The sequence below is a fragment of the Pristiophorus japonicus genome, chromosome 12 (genome assembly GCF_044704955.1).
Source record: "Pristiophorus japonicus isolate sPriJap1 chromosome 12, sPriJap1.hap1, whole genome shotgun sequence".
NCBI classification, from domain to species: domain Eukaryota; kingdom Metazoa; phylum Chordata; class Chondrichthyes; family Pristiophoridae; genus Pristiophorus; species Pristiophorus japonicus.
In genome coordinates, this window is record NC_091988.1 from 187,497,156 (window position 1) to 187,517,437 (window position 20,282).

A 20,282-nucleotide genomic window follows, 5' to 3' on the forward strand; every position below is an offset into this window, starting at 1 on the left:
ACTTGTCTATGGCATAGTCTGTTTCTGCATTTGATATCCATAGCAATAGTTGTGTCCCCAATTCACACCAGTAAAGCCTGGGGTCAGCGCACTATTGCCGGGGATCGGGGGGAAGGTGGGGGGCACGGGCGGTAGGGTAGCCCTGAACCCTACTTGTCTATGGCATAGTCTGTTTCTGCATTTGATATCCATAGCAATAGTTGTGTCCCCAATTCACACCAGTAAAGCCTGGGGTCACTGGAGACAAAAAGCACTTGATGAGACCAACCCTCGAATCGCACCTGCCTCCACTGGCGAACCCCCTCCTACCCTCCCCCCAACCCCACTCGGTCATGCATTTTCATTGACTCACATGCATTAAACCCAGCATGAAGGAGTGAGCCTTTTTGATACAGATATCAGTTGGGATCTGTGTCAGTACAGAAGTTAAATAAGGGTTTCCGCCAACACACGTTAAACTGAGGCGAAAATATAAATGTGCAGTCGAAGTGCACTACCGTCTACACCCATCACCAAGGAGGAACGCACCAACCAACAGTTACACCAAGATAAAATATATCATAGCATCATAAAACCATACAGCGCAGAAGGAGGCCATTGGGCCCATCATGTCTGTACTGGTACTTTGAATTAGTCCCACTCCCCACTGCTCTCTTTTCCCATAGCCTTGCAAACTTTACCTTTTCAAATATGCATCCGATTGGGCAAGTGGTGGTTCATTAAATATATGTGATGTGTTCACATCATTTGCATGACATTACTAAGCAAATCAGTGTCCTGCCTTGCAAGGGAGTGAGCAGAGGTGGGGATTACTGCATACAGGCAAACATAAACTCATCTTTAGTCACACCGGGGTTCACAGGTCAACTGCGCCCCATCTGCATTTCACAATAAACATTTTAGCGATCAAAATACACTGTAGCTATTTGTCGTTGAGTATGTGACTTGCTTAAAGAAACCGTATTGGCAGTGGTTTCAACAATATCCACTGAATCCTGAGGCAACATCAGCCAGGCTTGAGAACGATGCATTACTGAGGTCCTGAAGAGTGATGTTGCGTTCAAAAGCAAAAGGGCTCAGTTGTTATTGTTCTTGTTGATGATCCACCAGGATGCTAAAAACAATAAACAGAATATTTAAAACAATATATCAACTGAAAAGAGTGAGGAACTGGTTTTTCCCCCTCCAATTTCCCCTTCCCCCCACACCGCTTCTCAAAGTGCCTATTCAAGTTGGGATATGATTCCATGGCCAATGTCCATGTGTGTGCTAGACACTGGTCCGACCTCAGCTGGTGTATTGTGTCCAATTCTGGGCACTGCATTTTAGGAAGGATGTGAAGGCCTTAGAGAGTGCAGAAAAGATTTACAGGACTGATTCCAGGGATGAAGGAATTCAGTTACGTGGATAGACTGGAGAAGCTGGGGTTGTTCTCCTTGGAGCAGAGAAGATTGAGAGGAGATTTGATAGAGATGTTCAAAATCATGAGGGGGGTCTCTACAGAGTAGACAGAGAGAAACTGTTCCCATTGGCAGAAGGGTCAAGAACCAGAGGATGCAGCTTTAAGGCGATTGGCAGAAGAACCAACGGCGATGTTAAGAAAAACTTTTTTACGCAGCGAGTGGTTATGATCTGGAATGCACTGCCTGAAAGGGTGGTGGAGGCAGATTCAATCGTGGCTTTCAAAAGGGAGTTGGATAAGTAACTGAAGGAAAACAATTTGCGGAGCTACGGGGAAAGGGCGGGGGAGTGGGACTAGCTGAAGTGCTCTTGCAGAGAGCCGGCACGAGCTCGACAGGCCGAATGGTCTCCTTCTGTGCTGTAACCGTATGAATGTAGCCCAATTTTAATTTGGAGCGGCAATCGTGCGAGCGGGGAGTGGGGGCGGGGGGCCGAGGTGAGCACCAAATCCACCTGGCCTCAGCAGCATGAGGCCCGGACAATTTGAACTCCTGGGTCTTGCCTGTATCCCGGCGGGAAGCAGAAGCTGGCCAGCGGGAACGGTTGGGGGGCAGAAACGCTCACCTGCACTCAGGTAAGTCGTAGGAAGGAGGACTACGGGGGCGGGGGGGGAATTACCCGGGCAAGCGAGGCCTGAACGTTCCTAGTAGAGCCCGGAGAAGCACTCCTGTCCCAACAACTCCTGGCTCCATGTGGAAATTCAAAAACAAGTTTTGGAAAGTATCTGTTTGGGCCTCCTCTGGCCCCGGCTCCTCTTCTCGTTCGCTTCATCCTGGCGGGAAAAGTAACAATGGCTTCCCCGCTCAGGTCAGCGGTTAAAGTAGAGATCTCTATTAAAATAGCAGTCGGGGCTCAATGGTTAAGGGGAGACCTAATAGAGATATTCAAAATGATGAGGGGTTTTGGTCGAGCAAGTAGGGAGAAACCAGAGCTCATAGATTTTAAATAATTGGCAAAGGAACTAGAGGGGAAATTCGGAGAAATTTTTCACACGGGGTCGTTAGGATCTGGAATGTGTGATCTGAAAGGGTGGTGGGAGCAGATTCCATAGGAATTTTCAAATGGCAATTGGACATGTATTTGAAGAGAGCTAATTTGTAAGGTTATGGGGAGAAAGCTGGGGTCTGCGTCAAAATTGGACAGCTCTTTCAAAGAGCCGGCACAGGCACGGCAGGCTGAGTGGAAAAAAAAGAAAGACTTGGATTTATATAGCGTCTTTCACAACCTCAGATGTCTGAAAGCGCTTTACAGCCAATGAAGTACTTTTGAAGTGTAGTCACTGTTGTAATGTGGGAAATGCAGCAGCCAATTTGCGTACAGTAAGCTCCCACAAACAGCAATGTGATAATGACCAGATAATGTGTTTTACTGATGTTGGTTGAGGGATAAATATTGACCAGACAACAGGGAGAACTCCCCCGCTCTTCTTCAAAATAGTGCTTGGGGTCTTTTACGTCCACCTGAGAGAGCAGATGATGCCTCGGTTTAATGTCTCATCCAAAAGACAGCGCCTTTGACAGTGCAGCACTCCTTCAGTGCTGGCATTGGGAGGAGCAGTCAAGATTTTTAGCTCAAGTTTCTGAAGGGGGACTTGAACTTACTACCTTCTGTCTCCGAGGCAAGAGTGTTACCCACTCCGCCACAACTGACACTGTCCAGGAATGTTGATGGTGAGTGTATGGCCTTTCTGCTTTCCTGGCTCGCAGAGCTAACAGCATAGACTGTTAGTAAATCTCACCAATAAAAAAAAACAAAAAAAAAGTTTATGAGAAGAGAGAAGTCTATCTGCAACATGTAGAGCAAAAGCTCCCAGGCATCAGTTTATTCCAACTACTATTATATGGTTACATTCATTGGAACAGGAGAAACTGTTCCCATTGGAGGAAGGGTCGAGAACCAGAAGATGCAGATTTAAGGCGATTGGCCGAAGAACCAACGATGTGAGGAAGAACCATTTTACGCAGCGAGTGCTTAGGATCTAGAATGCACTGCCTGAGAGAGTGGTGGAGGCACTCTGATCTTCAGTTGGATCACGGCCAGTATTCCCTTTAAGCTGTGTGGCCAAGCAGCCCCGCAGTGCTCTGGAGGTCCCGCACAGCCGGCTCACCGGCTTTTAAAGGGAAAAGCCACACACGCTTGGAATTTTGAAGGGGCCGCGCAACCCGTTAAAGTGGCCGCACACCCAAAAAATAAAATTAGAGGGAACATTGATCATGGCTGATCTGTATCTTAACTCTATCTACCCACCTTGGTTCCGTAACCGTTAATACCCTTGCCTAACAAAATTCTATCAATCTCAGTTTTGAAATTTTAAATTGCCCCCTGGCTCACGGCTGTTTAGGGTATAGAGTTCCAGATTTTCACGTTTCCATTTTTGGGCAACTACTGCTGCATGCTGGTTAGATACAAGATACGAGTAAAGCTGCCTTTACTCTGCCCCAATCACAAACCAAACCTCAATAGCTTTTTGGAGTGAGGGCTATCCCTAAAGGTTGGATAGCTCGGTCCGTTGATAACTGGACTCAAGTTCTCAAGTTGAAAAACCTGGCAGAGTTCACTCAGCCTTCCATCCTTCTGCGGCGGATAACGCGAGAGGGATGTCTTCAAATGTGGGAAGAGCTCAGGAGATTGAACAGTGCTCACTACAGTTTTTGACCCGTCTCATGACTGTTTTAACAACAGAAACGTGCACAGAGAGCAATTTAAAGCAGTGGGGTGTAGACACAAATAGCGCAAACTCTCATCAGCAACATCATTGACTGCAGGGGAATGAAAATAGACATTAGAAGCAACAAGTGCATCTTATGCAAAACATGGACAAATAGACATCCAATATCCAAATAGGTATAGCCGTTAAGGATAATGTGTTGACATAATGCAAATGTATTTGCGCAGTAATGACTAGTAATCTAGTCCTTCAGGTCAAGTTACCAGATCAGAGATAAATAGATTTTTGCTAGCCAAGGGTATTATAGGATATGGAGCCCAAGTAGGTGGGCGGAGTTAGGCCGCAGATCAGCCATGATCTCAATTGATCAGCAGAAACAGGCTTGAGGGCTGAATGGCCTACTCCTCTTCCAATTTACCTACAAGTTTAACCATCATCTTCCACTGCAACAGGTTGGAACCACACACCATGTAAGGGGGCAGTATAGACACATGCAGATTTTTTTTTTGTTCAATATAACTTGGCAATTGGTTGTGTCTCCTGAACCCGTATTGCTCCTAAACTCCACTCTCCTAATCATTACCCTTGTCCACAACAATTACCTCTCCTCCCTCCATTGCGGCAGTGGCCATGGTGTGCAACTCTCCACAGAAGTGCCTGGCTTAGAATCAGCATAGGAGATAGTCCATTCTTTAATAAGTATTTGATTACAGTAATGACTTGCATTTATATAGCACCTTTAACATAGTAAAACATCTCAGGGTGCTTCACGGGAGTGCTATCAAACCATGTTTGACACCAAGCCACATTAGGACAGGTGACCAAAAGCTTGGTCAAAGAGGTAGGTTTTAAGGAGCGTCTTAAAGGAGGAGAGAAGTGGAGAAGCGGAGAGGTTTAGGGAGGGACTGCCAGAGATTCGGGCCTTGGCAGCTCAAGGCACGGCCGCCTCTTTGACCAAGCTTTTGGTCACCTGTCCTAATGTGGCTTGGTGTCAAACAGGGCCCAGGGGCAGCACAGGCCTGCCTACACTGTGATATGTGTGTGCACTAGGTCCGTGCAGCAGGGCAGGTCTCCAGTCGTCCTGGTTAACCCTTGCTACTGGATAAAGGCCTAGCTCTGTCAAGCCCGTGTGGTGGCTGATGTGCAACAACAACTGGAGTTCAGGACTGGAACATCGGGTCCTTCATTGAAACATCTGCGAACTCTTGTAGAAGCAAGTCATCCTCGTTCGAGGGACCGCCGATGATGATGGGATACGCAAGAGGCCAGAATTGGTGGAGTGCAGAGATCTATGAGGGTTGTAAGGCTGGTGGAGATTACAGAGATAGGGAGAGGCGAGGCCATGGAGGGATTTGAAAACAAGGATGAGAAATTTTAAATCGAGGTGTTGCTGGACCGGGAGCCAATGTAGGTCAGTGAGCACAGGGGGTGATGGCCGAATGGGACTTGGTGCAAGTTAGGACACAGGCAGCAGAGTTTTGGATGAGTTCAGGTTTACGGGGATGAGGGGGGATGTAAAGTTCTGGCCAGGTGAATATTGGAATAGTCGAGTCTAGAGGTAACTAGAGGTAGAGTGTCAATATGAGTTAGAGTGTGAGGAGAGACTGGCCTTGGAATTCTTATGGCTGACGTAGGCAGGAAGCCTGTTTGAATGGGGTAGAGTATCTCTGTGAAGGGGTTGGATGGGGTAGTCCCCTGCTCGTCTTCAAAATAGTGAGTGCCTTGGGATCCGAGGGGGCAGACAGGGGCCTCATCCGAAAAGACGGCACCTCCCTCAGTTGGCCTGTAGGACCTCCTTGACTCTAGAATTCACCCTCCCGGTCATGCCACAGCGAACGTCGCTTAATCCTGTTGTGCGATCCGTCCTTACCAGGAAGCAGCATGGTCGTCATGAGTTCTGGGGTCTCCAGAAAGTCTATGTTGTTCCTCTGGAAGGTCTTGCTGTAGCTTTCTTGCAGGTGGCTGTGGGTTTGCACACGTCGAGTTAGCATTCCACAGATCAGTGAGAAAGGTACAACTTGTTAGGTTACAGAATGCCATGTTACACATAAACCATAATCTTATTGAATGGCGGAGCAGGCCCGAGGGGCCGAATGGCCTACTCCGGCTCCTAATTCTTATGTTCTTTTATATCCAGGCATAATGGGACTGCCTCACCTAGACTAACAGTGCAGAGATTGTATTTGTGTCTCAGACTCAGCTAGGGCCGGCAACTCTGGTTAGATGTAGTCCTGGAGGTTTGGTCACATGACTTCGTGCCTCCCACTGCCATGCCCAATCAAACAGCCTTTTTTTCTCTGCTCTCCAACATTTTAAAAACTAATAAACATTAAGAATAGAAGAATTAGGAGCAGGAGTAGGCCATTTGGCCCCTTGAGCTTGCTCCGCCATTCAGCAAGATCATGGCTGATCTTCTACTACAATTCCACTTGCCCGCACTATCCCTATATCCCTTGATTCCCTTAATATCCAAAAATCTATCAAACTCTGTCTTAAATACACTCAACAACTGAGCTTCCACAACCCTCTGGGGTAGAGAATTCCAAAGATTCATCGCCCTCTGAGAGAAGAAGTTTCTCCTCATCTCAGTCCTAAATGGCCGACCCCTTATTCTGAGACTGTGACCCCTGGTTCTGGACGCCCCAGCCAGGGGAAACATCCTCCCTGCATTTACCCTGTCGAGCCCTGTAAGAATTTTCAATGAGGTCACCTCTCATTCTTCTAAACTCTAGAGAATAGAGGCCTAGTCTGCTCAATCTCTCCTCATAGGACAATCCCCCCATCCCAGGAATCAGTCTGGTGAACCTTCAATGCACTCCATCAATGGCAAGTATAAACAAACGTGTTCAAAGAAAATGAAAAGAACAGAAGATTTTTGGAATATCCCGATGGTTTCTCTCCCGAGCGTTGCTCATAGCATTGTCCTGGAGATTCATCTTTCATTCCTGGAGACCCCAGGGCAACCCTGGAGGGTTGGCAACCCTATACTCAGAGAGTCTGACGATTCCGCCTTTTGGTGGTGCGATCGGTTCTATTTCATGTTCTTGACCGTTACGTCGTGAAAACGACCAGGAAATGGCAGGCAGATTAGCAGCTTATGCCCTGCACTGTGCCATAAGATGTGTGAAGAGACCATCGCCCTGGAAACAAGCTGTCCTGGTTTCAGGGTCTATAGCATATGCCTCACCTGTCCGCTGCCACGGTTACAGGGATGCAAATAACACCATCACTTTAATGAGCCCTTTGTGGAATCAGTCATGCTCTAAGCCACTCTTATTTGTGGATGTGTCTGTGCACATAGATCTGGTGTGTGTGGATAGATTTGTGCTTCCGTGCAAGGGAAGGATGTATGTGTCCTTTTGCATCTGGAGTCTGTGTTCATGCACGAGTGAGGGATGAACACAGGCTCCAGATGCAAAAGGACACATACATCCTTCACTTGCTCGGGAGCACAAATCTGTCCAAGTAGTTCTGCCATCTGTGTCCACGTGTGTGTCTGGTGTCTGGGTCCACGTGTGTGTCTGGTGTCTGGGTCCATGTGTGTGTCTGGGTCCACGTGTGTGTCTGGTGTCTGGTGTCTGGGTCCACGTGTGTGTCTGGTGTCTGGGTCCACGTGCGTGTCTGGTGTCTGGGTCCACGTGTGTGTCTGGTGTCTGGTGCCACGTGTGTGTCTGGTGTCTGGGTCCATGTGAGTGTCTGGTGTCTGGTGTCTGGGTCCATGTGTGTGTCTGGTGTCTGGGTCCATGTGTGTGTCTGGTGTCTGGGTCCATGTGTGTGTCTGGCGTCTGGTGTCTGGGTCCATGTGTGTGTCTGGCGTCTGGTGTCTGGGTCCATGTGTGTGTCTAGTGTCTGGGTCCATGTGTGTGTCTGGTGTCTGGGTCCATGTGTGTGTCTGGTGTCTGGGTCCACGTGTGTGTCTGGTGTCTGGTGTCTGGGTCCACGTGTGTGTCTGGTGTCTGGGTCCATGTGTGTGTCTGGTGTCTGGTGTCTGGGTCCATGTGTGTGTCTGGTGTCTGGGCCCATGTGTGTGTCTGGTGTCTAGGTCCATGTGTGTGTCTGGTGTCTGGGTCCATGTGTGTGTCTGGTGTCTGGTGTCTGGTGTCTGGGTCCACGTGTGTGTCTGGTGTCTGGTGTCTGGGTCCACGTGTGTGTCTGGTGTCTGGGTCCATGTGTGTGTCTGGTGTCTGGGTCCATGTGTGTGTCTGGTGTCTGGGTCCATGTGTGTGTCTGGTGTCTAGGTCCATGTGTGTGTCTGGTGGCTGGGTCCACGTGTGTGTCTGGTGTCTGGTGTCTGGGTCCATGTGTGTGTCTGGCGTCTGGTGTCTGGGTCCATGTGTGCGTGTGGTGTGTGGGTCCATGTGTGTGTCTGGTGTCTGGGTCCATGTGTGTGTCTGGTGTCTGGGTCCATGTGTGTGTCTGGTGTCTGGTGTCTGGTGTCTGGGTCCATGTGTGTGTCTGGTGTCTGGGTCCATGTGTGTGTCTGGTGTCTGGTGTCTAGGTCCATGTGTGCGTGTGGTGTCTGGGTCCATGTGTGTGTCTGGTGTCTGGGTCCATGTTTGTGTCTGGTGTCTAGGTCCATGTGTGTGTCTGGTGTCTAGGTACATGTGTGTCTGGTGTCTGGGTCCATGTGCATGTGGTGTCTAGGTCCATGTTTGTGTCTGGTGTCTGGGTCCATGTGTGTGTCTGGTGTCTGGGTCCATGTGTGTGTCTGGTGTCTGGGTCCATGTGTGTGTCTGGTGTCTGGGTCCATGTGTGTGTCTGGTGTCTGAGTCCATGTTTGTGTCTGGTGTCTGGGTCCATGTGTGTGTCTGGTGTCTGGTGTCTGAGTCCATGTTTGTGTCTGGTGTCTGGGTCCATGTGTGTGTCTGGTGTCTGGGTCCATGTGTGTGTCTGGTGTCTGGGTCCATGTGTGTGTCTGGTGTCTGGGTCCATGTGTGTGTCTGGTGTCAGGGTCCATGTGTGTGTCTGGTGTCTGGGTCCATGTGTGTGTCTGGTGTCTGGGTCCATGTGTGCGTGTGGTGTCTGGGTCCATGTGTGTGTCTGGTGTCTGGGTCCATGTGTGTGTCTGGTGTCAGGGTCCATGTGTGTGTCTGGTGTCTGGGTCCATGTGTGTGTCTGGTGTCTGGTGTCTGGGTCCATGTGTGTGTCTGGTGTCTGGGTCCATGTGTGTGTCTGGTGTCTGGTGTCTGGGTCCATGTGTGCGTGTGGTGTCTGGGTCCATGTGTGTGTCTGGTGTCTGGGTCCATGTGTGTGTCTGGTGTCTGGGTCCATGTGTGTGTCTGGTGTCTGGGTCCATGTGTGTGTCTGGTGTCTGGGTCCATGTGTATGTCTGGTGTCTGAGTCCATGTTTGTGTCTGGTGTCTGGGTCCATGTGTGTGTCTGGTGTCTGGGTCCATGTGTGTGTCTGGTGTCTGGGTCCAAATGTGTGTCTGGTGTCTGGTGTCTGGGTCCATGTGTGCGTGTGGTGTCTGGGTCCATGTGTGTGTCTGGTGTCTGGGTCCATGTTTGTGTCTGGTGTCTAGGTCCATGTGTGTGTCTGGTGTCTAGGTCCATGTGTGTCTGGTGTCTGGGTCCATGTGCGTGTGGTGTCTAGGTCCATGTGTGTCTGGTGTCTGGGTCCATGTTTGTGTCTGGTGTCTGGGTCCATGTGTGTGTCTGGTGTCTGGTGTCTGGGTCCATGTGTGTGTCTGGTGTCTGAGTCCATGTTTGTGTCTGGTGTCTGGGTCCATGTGTGTGTCTGGTGTCTGGGTCCATGTGTGTGTCTGGTGTCTGGGTCCATGTGTGTGTCTGGTGTCTGGGTCCATGTTTGTGTCTGGTGTCTGGGTCCATGTGTGTGTCTGGTGTCTGAGTCCATGTTTGTGTCTGGTGTCTGGGTCCATGTGTGTGTCTGGTGTGTAAGAATAAAAGTGTTTATCAATGATTAAAATTGATTCTATATATGTATAAATGTTAAAAGTGTAGATTATATGGAAAGGCCTTTTTGTGTAGAAACAAAATGGACGGCCACAGAGATGCCGCATGGCTTTTGTGTATTGGCCTCCAGACAGCCACATGTGTGAGGAGCTGCCCTGGAGCCAAGATCCAATCATGTGTCTGGTGTCTAGGTCCATGTGTGTGTCTGGTGTCTAGGTCCATGTGTGTGTCTGGTGGCTGGGTCCACGTGTGTGTCTGGTGTCTGGTGTCTGGGTCCATGTGTGTGTCTGGCGTCTGGTGTCTGGGTCCATGTGGTGTGTGGGTCCATGTGTGTGTCTGGTGTCTGGGTCCATGTGTGTGTCTGGTGTCTGGGTCCATGTGTGTGTCTGGTGTCTGGTGTCTGTGTGTGTCTGGTGTCTGGTGTCTGGTGTCTGGGTCCATGTGTGTGTCTGGTGTCTGGTGTCTAGGTCCATGTGTGCGTGTGGTGTCTGGGTCCATGTGTGTGTCTGGTGTCTAGGTCCATGTGTGTGTCTGGTGTCTGGGTCCATGTGTGTGTCTGGTGTCTGGGTCCATGTGTGTGTCTGGTGTCTGAGTCCATGTTTGTGTCTGGTGTCTGGGTCCATGTGTGTGTCTGGTGTCTGGTGTCTAGGTCCATGTGTGCGTGTGGTGTCTGGGTCCATGTGTGTGTCTGGTGTCTAGGTCCATGTGTGTGTCTGGTGTCTGGGTCCATGTGTGTGTCTGGTGTCTGGGTCCATGTGTGTGTCTGGTGTCTGGGTCCATGTGTGCGTGTGGTGTCTGGGTCCATGTGTGTGTCTGGTGTCTGGGTCCATGTGTGTGTCTGGTGTCAGGGTCCATGTGTGTGTCTGGTGTCTGGGTCCATGTGTGTGTCTGGTGTCTGGGTCCATGTGTGTGTCTGGTGTCTGGGTCCATGTGTGTGTCTGGTGTCTGGTGTCTGGGTCCATGTGTGCGTGTGGTGTCTGGGTCCATGTGTGTGTCTGGTGTCTGGGTCCATGTTTGTGTCTGGTGTCTGGGTCCATGTGCGTGTGGTGTCTAGGTCCATGTGTGTCTGGTGTCTGGGTCCATGTGTGTGTCTGGTGTCTGGGTCCATGTGTGTGTCTGGTGTCTGGTGTCTGGTGTCTGGGTCCATGTGTGTGTCTGGTGTCTGGGTCCATGTGTGTGTCTGGTGTCTGGTGTCTAGGTCCATGTGTGCGTGTGGTGTCTGGGTCCATGTGTGTGTCTGGTGTCTAGGTCCATGTGTGTGTCTGGTGTCTGGGTCCATGTGTGTGTCTGGTGTCTGGGTCCATGTGTGTGTCTGGTGTCTGAGTCCATGTTTGTGTCTGGTGTCTGGGTCCATGTGTGTGTCTGGTGTCTGGTGTCTAGGTCCATGTGTGCGTGTGGTGTCTGGGTCCATGTGTGTGTCTGGTGTCTAGGTCCATGTGTGTGTCTGGTGTCTGGGTCCATGTGTGTGTCTGGTGTCTGGGTCCATGTGTGTGTCTGGTGTCTGGGTCCATGTGTGCGTGTGGTGTCTGGGTCCATGTGTGTGTCTGGTGTCTGGGTCCATGTGTGTGTCTGGTGTCAGGGTCCATGTGTGTGTCTGGTGTCTGGGTCCATGTGTGTATCTGGTGTCTGGGTCCATGTGTGTGTCTGGTGTCTGGGTCCATGTGTGTGTCTGGTGTCTGGTGTCTGGGTCCATGTGTGCGTGTGGTGTCTGGGTCCATGTGTGTGTCTGGTGTCTGGGTCCATGTTTGTGTCTGGTGTCTGGGTCCATGTGCGTGTGGTGTCTAGGTCCATGTGTGTCTGGTGTCTGGGTCCATGTTTGTGTCTGGTGTCTGGGTCCATGTGTGTGTCTGGTGTCTGGTGTCTGGGTCCATGTGTGTGTCTGGTGTCTGGGTCCATGTGTGTGTCTGGTGTCTGGGTCCATGTGTGTGTCTGGTGTCTGGTGTCTGGGTCCATGTGTGCGTGTGGTGTCTGGGTCCATGTGTGTGTCTGGTGTCTGGGTCCATGTTTGTGTCTGGTGTCTGGGTCCATGTGCGTGTGGTGTCTAGGTCCATGTGTGTCTGGTGTCTGGGTCCATGTGTGTGTCTGGTGTCTGGGTCCATGTGTGTGTCTGGTGTCTGGTGTCTGGTGTCTGGGTCCATGTGTGTGTCTGGTGTCTGGGTCCATGTGTGTGTCTGGTGTCTGGTGTCTAGGTCCATGTGTGCGTGTGGTGTCTGGGTCCATGTGTGTGTCTGGTGTCTAGGTCCATGTGTGTGTCTGGTGTCTGGGTCCATGTGTGTGTCTGGTGTCTGGGTCCATGTGTGTGTCTGGTGTCTGAGTCCATGTTTGTGTCTGGTGTCTGGGTCCATGTGTGTGTCTGGTGTCTGGTGTCTAGGTCCATGTGTGCGTGTGGTGTCTGGGTCCATGTGTGTGTCTGGTGTCTAGGTCCATGTGTGTGTCTGGTGTCTGGGTCCATGTGTGTGTCTGGTGTCTGGGTCCATGTGTGTGTCTGGTGTCTGGGTCCATGTGTGCGTGTGGTGTCTGGGTCCATGTGTGTGTCTGGTGTCTGGGTCCATGTGTGTGTCTGGTGTCAGGGTCCATGTGTGTGTCTGGTGTCTGGGTCCATGTGTGTATCTGGTGTCTGGGTCCATGTGTGTGTCTGGTGTCTGGGTCCATGTGTGTGTCTGGTGTCTGGTGTCTGGGTCCATGTGTGCGTGTGGTGTCTGGGTCCATGTGTGTGTCTGGTGTCTGGGTCCATGTTTGTGTCTGGTGTCTGGGTCCATGTGCGTGTGGTGTCTAGGTCCATGTGTGTCTGGTGTCTGGGTCCATGTTTGTGTCTGGTGTCTGGGTCCATGTGTGTGTCTGGTGTCTGGTGTCTGGGTCCATGTGTGTGTCTGGTGTCTGAGTCCATGTTTGTGTCTGGTGTCTGGGTCCATGTGTGTGTCTGGTGTCTGGGTCCATGTGTATGTCTGGTGTCTGAGTCCATGTTTGTGTCTGGTGTCTGGGTCCATGTTTGTGTCTGGTGTCTGGGTCCATGTTTGTGTCTGGTGTCTGGGTCCATGTGTGTGTCTGGTGTCTGAGTCCATGTTTGTGTCTGGTGTCTGGGTCCATGTGCGTGTCTAGTGTCTGGGTCCATGTGTGTGTCTGGTGTCTGGGTCCATGTGTGTGTCTGGTGTCTGGGTCCATGTGTGTGTCTGGTGTCTGGGTCCATGTGTGTGTCTGGTGTGTAAGAATAAAAGTGTTTATCAATGATTAAAATTGATTCTATATATGTATAAATGTTAAAAGTGTAGATTATATGGAAAGGCCTTTTTGTGTAGAAACAAAATGGACGGCCACAGAGATGCCGCATGGCTTTTGTGTATTGGCCTCCAGACAGCCACATGTGTGGGGAGCTGCCCTGGAGCCAAGATCCAATCATGAGGCTTTCTGAGGGACAATGGACTTAAGGTATTTAAAAACTCAAGCCACACAGGTTGCTCTCTCTCTTGGACACACGGCACGGGAAGGCATTCCTTTTTAAGACCAGCTGAAACAGCAAGCCATGCATTCAAACCAGCCAGACAAAGGGACGTAATGTATAACACTCTTTATTATAACCTCATTGCATCTCTGTTGTAACTAAGGTAGATCTGTAGGATATTTGACGACTGCTGTTAAATGCATGTGTGTGTTTTTAATAAAACTGTTCCAATTGTTTTAAAGAGAATCGTCTCACTGTCAAATGTAAGCCCAGAGAGATTTAGAAATCTTACAGGTGTCTGGTGTCTGGGTCCATGTGTGTGTCTGGTGTCTGGGTCCATGTGTGTGTCTGGTGTCTGGGTCCACGTGTGTGCCTGGTGTCTGGGTCCACGTGTGTGTCTGGTGTCTGGGTCCACGTGTGTGTCTGGTGTCTGGGTCCACGTGTGTGTCTGGTGTCTGGGTCCACGTGTGTGTCTGGTGTCTGGGTCCATGTGTGTGTCTGGTGTCTGGGTCCACGTGTGTGTCTGGTGTCTGGGTCCATGTGTGTGGGATGTTTGGCCTCCTTTTACTTTAGTCAGATATTGGACTTCGACGCTGATAATTATCTAGAGTCTATCTATCCCCCAGTAGCAGTGCAATCTAGACAACCCGGAAGGAAATTTGAATTCTATTAGCAATAACCAAACACGATCCCTACCTCCTCCATGAAGTGCTGTCCTGCCAGAATTCATACACTATGAAGCAGGTCTCATTCCCCAGCTTCTGAACCGAGATGCTGGATAAGGAAGAATGCATTAAATATGAAACTAGGACATGGTAGAAATGCGCTTCACAAAACAAAATTATCTCTTCATTAAAAACCACCCAATGCATTTGTAGGTACAGGTACCTTCTTTTGTACCAAAGGGCCATAAGTTCAATGAATGAACTTATGCTGTGTTTGTTGATTTCAGTTTGGGCAAAATTGGGAGACTGCACAGGTTTACATAGAATGTACAGCACAGGAACAGACCGTTCAACCCAACTGTTCGTGACTTTTATTCATTCACGGGATGTAGGCTTCACTGGCAAGGCCTTAGAACAGCGTATACTCCAACTTACTGCAAGCTGCCACTCTGACTGGCCGCAGACTCCACATATCGTTTTAAAGCCTGGCGGAACTCGTCCATCTCCTCCTCCAACACTGACATCTGTCGCTGCACCACCAGAATGTGCTGTGTGGGGGACAGGAAAGGGAAGGTCTTTAGTTTAGTCCCCGCCACAAACTCCGTTCCTGAGCCACTGACTCCGTCCCTCGCCCCAACTCCTGTCTGAAGCTGAACCAGATCGTTTGCAACCTTGGTGTCATATTTGACCCTGAAATGAGCTTTCGACCACATATCCACAGCTTAACTAAGATCGCCTATTTCCACCTCTGTAACATTGCCCGTCTCCACCCTTGCCTCAGCTCATCCGCCGCTGAAACCCTCATCCATGCCTTTGTTACCTCTAGACTTGACTATTCCAATGCACTCCTGGCTGGCCTCCCACATTCTACCCTACTTAAACTAGAGGTGATCAAAACTCGGCTGCCCCATGTCCTAACTCGCACCAAGTCCCACTCACCCATCACCCCTGTGCTCGCTGACCTACATTGGCTTCCGGTTAAGCATGGTCTCGCCCCTCCCTCTCTCTGTAATCTCCTCCAGCCCCACAACCCTCCTGAGATGTCTGCACTCCTCTAATTCTGCCCTCTTGAGCATCCCTGATTATAATCGCTCAGCCATCGGTGGCCGTGCTTTCTGCTGCCTGGCCCCCAAGCTCTGGAATTCCCTGCCTAAACCTCTCCACCTCTCAACCTCACTTTCCTCCTTTAAGACGCTCCTTAAAACCTACCTCTTTGACCAAGCTTTTGGTCACCTAACCTAATTTCTACTTATGCAGCTGGGTCTCAAAATTTTTTAACTCATAACACTCCTGTGAAGCACCGTGGGACGTTTCACGATGTTAAAGGCGCTAAATAAATACAAGTTGTTGTTGTGATAAAATGACAGTGCTATTAAACCTACTGTGTACAAATCAGCTTGGTTAAGCTCTGTTTTTTTTTGGTGGGCTGGTTGAGATGCCAACATTTGTGGATGGGGGGGCAGATCTTTCTGTTCCGGGGTATTGGGTTGCCCGCGTGCAGTGAATAGAGGAAAATCAGGAGAGGGGGTAAGATCACGTTTCCCCATAAGGCAGGGAGCCTGGCTAATGTTTCATTCTTTCAAATGAACGAACAGAAGATCAGACTGGCTCCTCCCTGTCTGATGTTCCTCCATGTGCCTTGCCCAAGGCCAATGAACACACCAAGACTCAGGAACAGGAAAATCCTCTGGGGGGCTGGGGGGGGGGCGGGGAGAGAGATGAGGGAGGTGAAAATGAATATCTGTTTCCCTTTTTGTTGGCTTGAGCTGATCATTGAATGGATGTGAAGGGATCCACAGTCTATTCCATTGTCCCACCTGAGAGAGGCCACGCAGTCCAGGCAATATCTGAAACGGACTAGACTAGACTGGACACAGAGAATGGAGATGGGGGAGGGTGACGGAGAGGATGGAGTGCAAGCTGATGAAAAAGCAAAGAAAAGGAGTGCAGGCAAGAGTTTAGTTCAAGGGGGAGATAGGAGAAGACAGGAACAAGGGATATGTTGGTGGGAGGGGGGGTGGTGGGATATGTTGGTGGGGGGGGTGGGATATGTTGGTGGGGGGTGGGGTGGGATATGTTGGTGGGGGGGTGGGATATGTTGGTGGGGGGGGTGGGATATGTTGGTGGGGGGTGGGGTGGGATATGTTGGTGGGGGGAGGTGGGATATGTTGGTGGGGGGGGGGTGGGATATGTTGGTGGGGGGGTGGTGCAGGGGCTGGGGAAGCAAATAACTGGTGTTAAGTCCGGAGAATAAAAGATAGACAGGGTTATGATGAGGAGTGAGTGTAATATAGAGGTCCTCCTAGTGGACTACTGCTCCATCTAGTGGCCTACTGTGGTAATGCAACTACTGATATAATACGAACAATGATAGACAGATAAAGACCATCTGGTCTACCCAGCCTGTCCCACACAATTGCGATACCTTGCGTATCACACCGTATACACTCCACCCCACCCCAAACTGTGTGATCTCCTGTGAGAGGCAAAAAAACAGATAAATAACCCAGGCTAATAAAAGGATCATGTGACAAGGTCACGTGACAAGTTCCTGCAGAGCCATCTTGTGTATGTGTGTGTGTTTGTGATGTCATAAAGAATATATCACAGTGGGGAGGGAGGGTAGCCAAAGAGGAGAACATAGAGAGTTATGATTGGGGAAAGACAGGACATAGAGCAGGGTGCAAGGGAAAGAGTCGGGCAACATCACAAGAGGCTAAGGAAGGAAGGAGGCTGCACAAGGTGGCATCAGTGGAGGCTGGAGGAAGCAGAAGGATTTTCTCAGCAGTAAGTTCAGTATTAATGAGTTGGACCTGTTTCTTGCAGGATCAGAAGCTGTTTAAACATGTCTATCTATAGAATGTATTGCATGTCTTGCGTACAGTACATGGTTCATGTTAACACAACTGAGTAACACTTCCTGTAACACCCTGCAACTCTTAATAAGTACATTTATTCTACTACATTTGATTGGATCATTCTTCCCACGCAATTCCTCTTTCGTAAGAACGGTATCGTTCCACGGTGATGTAGAACTGTAGCAGATTGCAGCACGGGAGGAGACTATTCGGTCTATCATGTTAGTGCAAGCTCTTTGCTAGGGCACTCCAAAACTAATCTCAAAGCCTTCTGCTTCCTCTGCTTCAAATAGTCATCAAATGTTCTAAGTTAAAACATACTAAAAAACAACTGAATAGCTCCCAATTCTCGGTGTAGGAAGTTCCTGCCTCTGACCTTTCCCCCTCACATTGCGTATTGCGTGTTGTTAGTCAGTATGATTGCATTAGGATGAGGGCAAGTGTGAAGGGTGGCTAATGAGATGGGATGTGATAATATAGATAGAGAGGGATGGGTGGAGGTACAAGGTAAGTTGGTGTGAGTAAGGATATGCAGGAGTAAGGTAGGGAAAGCAGAGTGATGGGGATGTGATGAGAGGCACAGCAGGATGAGGTTGAGTGTGGCTTTGTGCTGACGTTTCAAGATCTATTGAGATTCATTGAAAGCTTCCCTCCTCTGCAAGGCTGTGTTGATCTCCTGGGGAGGACTCTTCCACCCATGGGAAGTGAAGAGGACCTCCCTGCATGCTCTGACTGCCTCCATAAGCATATGGAGGCAGTCAAAGGAGAGCCTGGGTGCAGCCATGCACCTCTGTGCCGTTCTTTCAGCACCTCAATGCTGTAGAACACTGACAGCACAACTGTCAAACTAAAGTTGGCCATGGTCCCTTTAAGGAAACCGGCTGATGACGTGTCATCAAATGACGTCACCAGACCCGCTTCCTCTAATTGGCCGGGAAACGCACTGGGCGGGTTTAACAAGCCCCATCAACGGAAAGTCATTTCAGAGGCCGGGAAAGGCAGAGTGATGGGGATGTGATGAGAGGCACAGCAGGATGAGGATGAGCGTGGCTTTGTACTGACATTTCGTGATCTACTGAGATCATTGAAAGGTTTGCGGCACTGCACCCAGGGGACCTGCCATCACCATTGCCCGCCACAGACCGGTCGAGGTTAGCAAAACTGTCGCCATTTACTAAGACACTGACTCGTCCACACCAATGAAACTATTAAAAGTTTCAGTACAGTTTTCTAAAGGCTTTTTCGGTGATTTTAAATCGGCTTACTCACAGGTGGAGCACAAGACCCTTTTATAAAAACGGCTTTTTTTTTTGCTGATAAACCCATTTTCAGCCGTATTAGTAAAACTGGATCAGGTTACCACTCTTAAACACATCAAGGAGTACTTTTTAATGGAAAGAAAATAAGCGAAACGATTATGTTTTGTTACGCTGCCCAGTAACAGTGGTTCAGGGAAGATTTTACATTTGTGATTATGAATTTTATTAGACAGTTGAGGCATAACCTGACCAGCGCAATTTCAAGCACATTTTGGCCGCAATTTCCCTGATTAAAATGGTGACTCCACTTGGTCTATGTAACCCGGTCCAATTATCCGTTCCCATAATTTGAAGTCTTTTTGACTTCCCATGTGCAACAGCACTGGAGGTTTGACTAGCACTGCTGTGAATAAATACTAGTGGAGCTAATAAGCATTTCATACACACCCGGCTCTTAATCTTTTCAGAATCCTGCATCGGACTGCAGCACAACATCCTCAGGAAACCCTGTTGTGAAATGCAGCTACGATGTTGTAGGCACACCTCACAGTCGAAAAAAATTCGTACCTCCTTTCGAACAGCATCAAATCATGCCCATCAGAAACTCCTAGCCCAGCTAGCCCACATGCCCCCACCCCGCCCCCACTGCAAACACCTTCTGTCCAGTTCATGTGATCTATTGAGCATCTCCCCTCTGAATCTGACCCACTTCTGACTCTTGCATTGGGAGTTATGGGCCCGGAGTTCGGGGTGGGTATTGACGGTGAATGAACAGCGTTCGCTGTTATTACCCCTATGACACTGACCGCAACTTCGGGATTTAGCACATGCGTATCTAAACGCAGAAATCCTGAAGTTGCGGTCAGTCATTCACTGCTCCGACACTGTGCCCCCCACCTGCCCCCTTCCCTGTTCCCCTCGCCTCCCTCCCATAGCTGGCAATCATAGTAATCAGCAAAATCAGTGAAACTGACAAAAACATGGGCGTTTCCGCGGCACTATCGCTGTTAAATACCCCATTAAAAGTTAGACCTTTTTGGATTAGGTGTAACTGGGGTTTTAACAGCGTATTGACTGCGAAACAAAAATTAACTTTAATTTTGTCAAATTTCTCCATTATGATAAAAATTACAATTTTTAAGAAAGTTTAATTTATTTTAGATATTTAAAAAAAAATTTTTTTTTCTTTATTTCAGGTCCAACGTTTGCTCGTGTGAGAGCCCTAATCTTTGTTTTGCTCTCTCTAACATTTTTTTAAAAGTCGGGATAAAAGCAGCTTCTTCACTTCCTGGTTCGCTGTCTGTGAGAATTCTGCGATGCGATTGGCCGCTTAGATAGCTTGTTGACGTCACAGCAGCTCGCACTCAGGGACCCCCATTATATTACGCTGAAACCACGTGTGCTGCCGAAAAAGGCAAATGTCTCGCCGCAGAAGTCGCGAGATCTCCGTGGGCAGCTTTCTTCGGTGCCAGTGGCAAGTGCCTCTGCTTCACCACTGACCGCAAATTCCGGGCCATTCAGCTGGAGCAGGTTTCGACTGTGCGGCATTGCTGCCTGTGACACATCCACGACATACAATACAGTAGGTGCCTCTTAGGGCAATGGTGCCCATCATTCCCGAAACATTCCCCTTCTTCAACTGTTTGTGTTATACTGGGTGCTGTTTGCTTTTGATGATCGGGGGGGCAGTACTGTGTGACAGAGCCAGCAACGCCCACATCCCTTGAACAAATAAAAACAAATCTTTCCTCATTGCCAAAATTCTCCAGTCCAGGCAACATTCTTGTAAATCCCCTCAATATTCTTGTAAATCTCCTTGCAAAGTTCCGTGAAGATACAATTTCACTTGAGTCAGCCATGCGTAAATCATGTCTACCGTGCTGCGGTTTATGTTTGGCTGACTCATGTAAGATTGTACCTTCATGGAACTTTGCAAAGAGATTTACATAGAAACATAGAAACATAGAAAATAGGTGCAGGAGTAGGCCATTCGGCCCTTCGAGCCTGCACCGTCGTTCA

General features: G+C 49.3%; 1 protein-coding gene across 1 annotated transcript in view; it reads right to left on the reverse strand.

Moving 5' to 3' along the window:
* Positions 1-352: 352 nt before the first annotated feature.
* LOC139276895 (N-terminal EF-hand calcium-binding protein 1-like) overlaps positions 353-20,282 on the reverse strand; it is a 206,110-nt gene continuing 186,180 nt past the window's right edge. Inside the window, exons 11-14 of the mRNA XM_070894891.1 lie at positions 14,582-14,694; positions 14,178-14,255; positions 6,000-6,091; positions 353-1,114 (exon numbers count right to left, since the gene is read on the reverse strand). Coding sequence (XP_070750992.1) covers positions 1,077-1,114; positions 6,000-6,091; positions 14,178-14,255; positions 14,582-14,694 — 321 coding nt within the window. The 3' untranslated portion in view covers positions 353-1,076. The remainder of the gene's footprint in view (positions 1,115-5,999; positions 6,092-14,177; positions 14,256-14,581; positions 14,695-20,282) is intronic.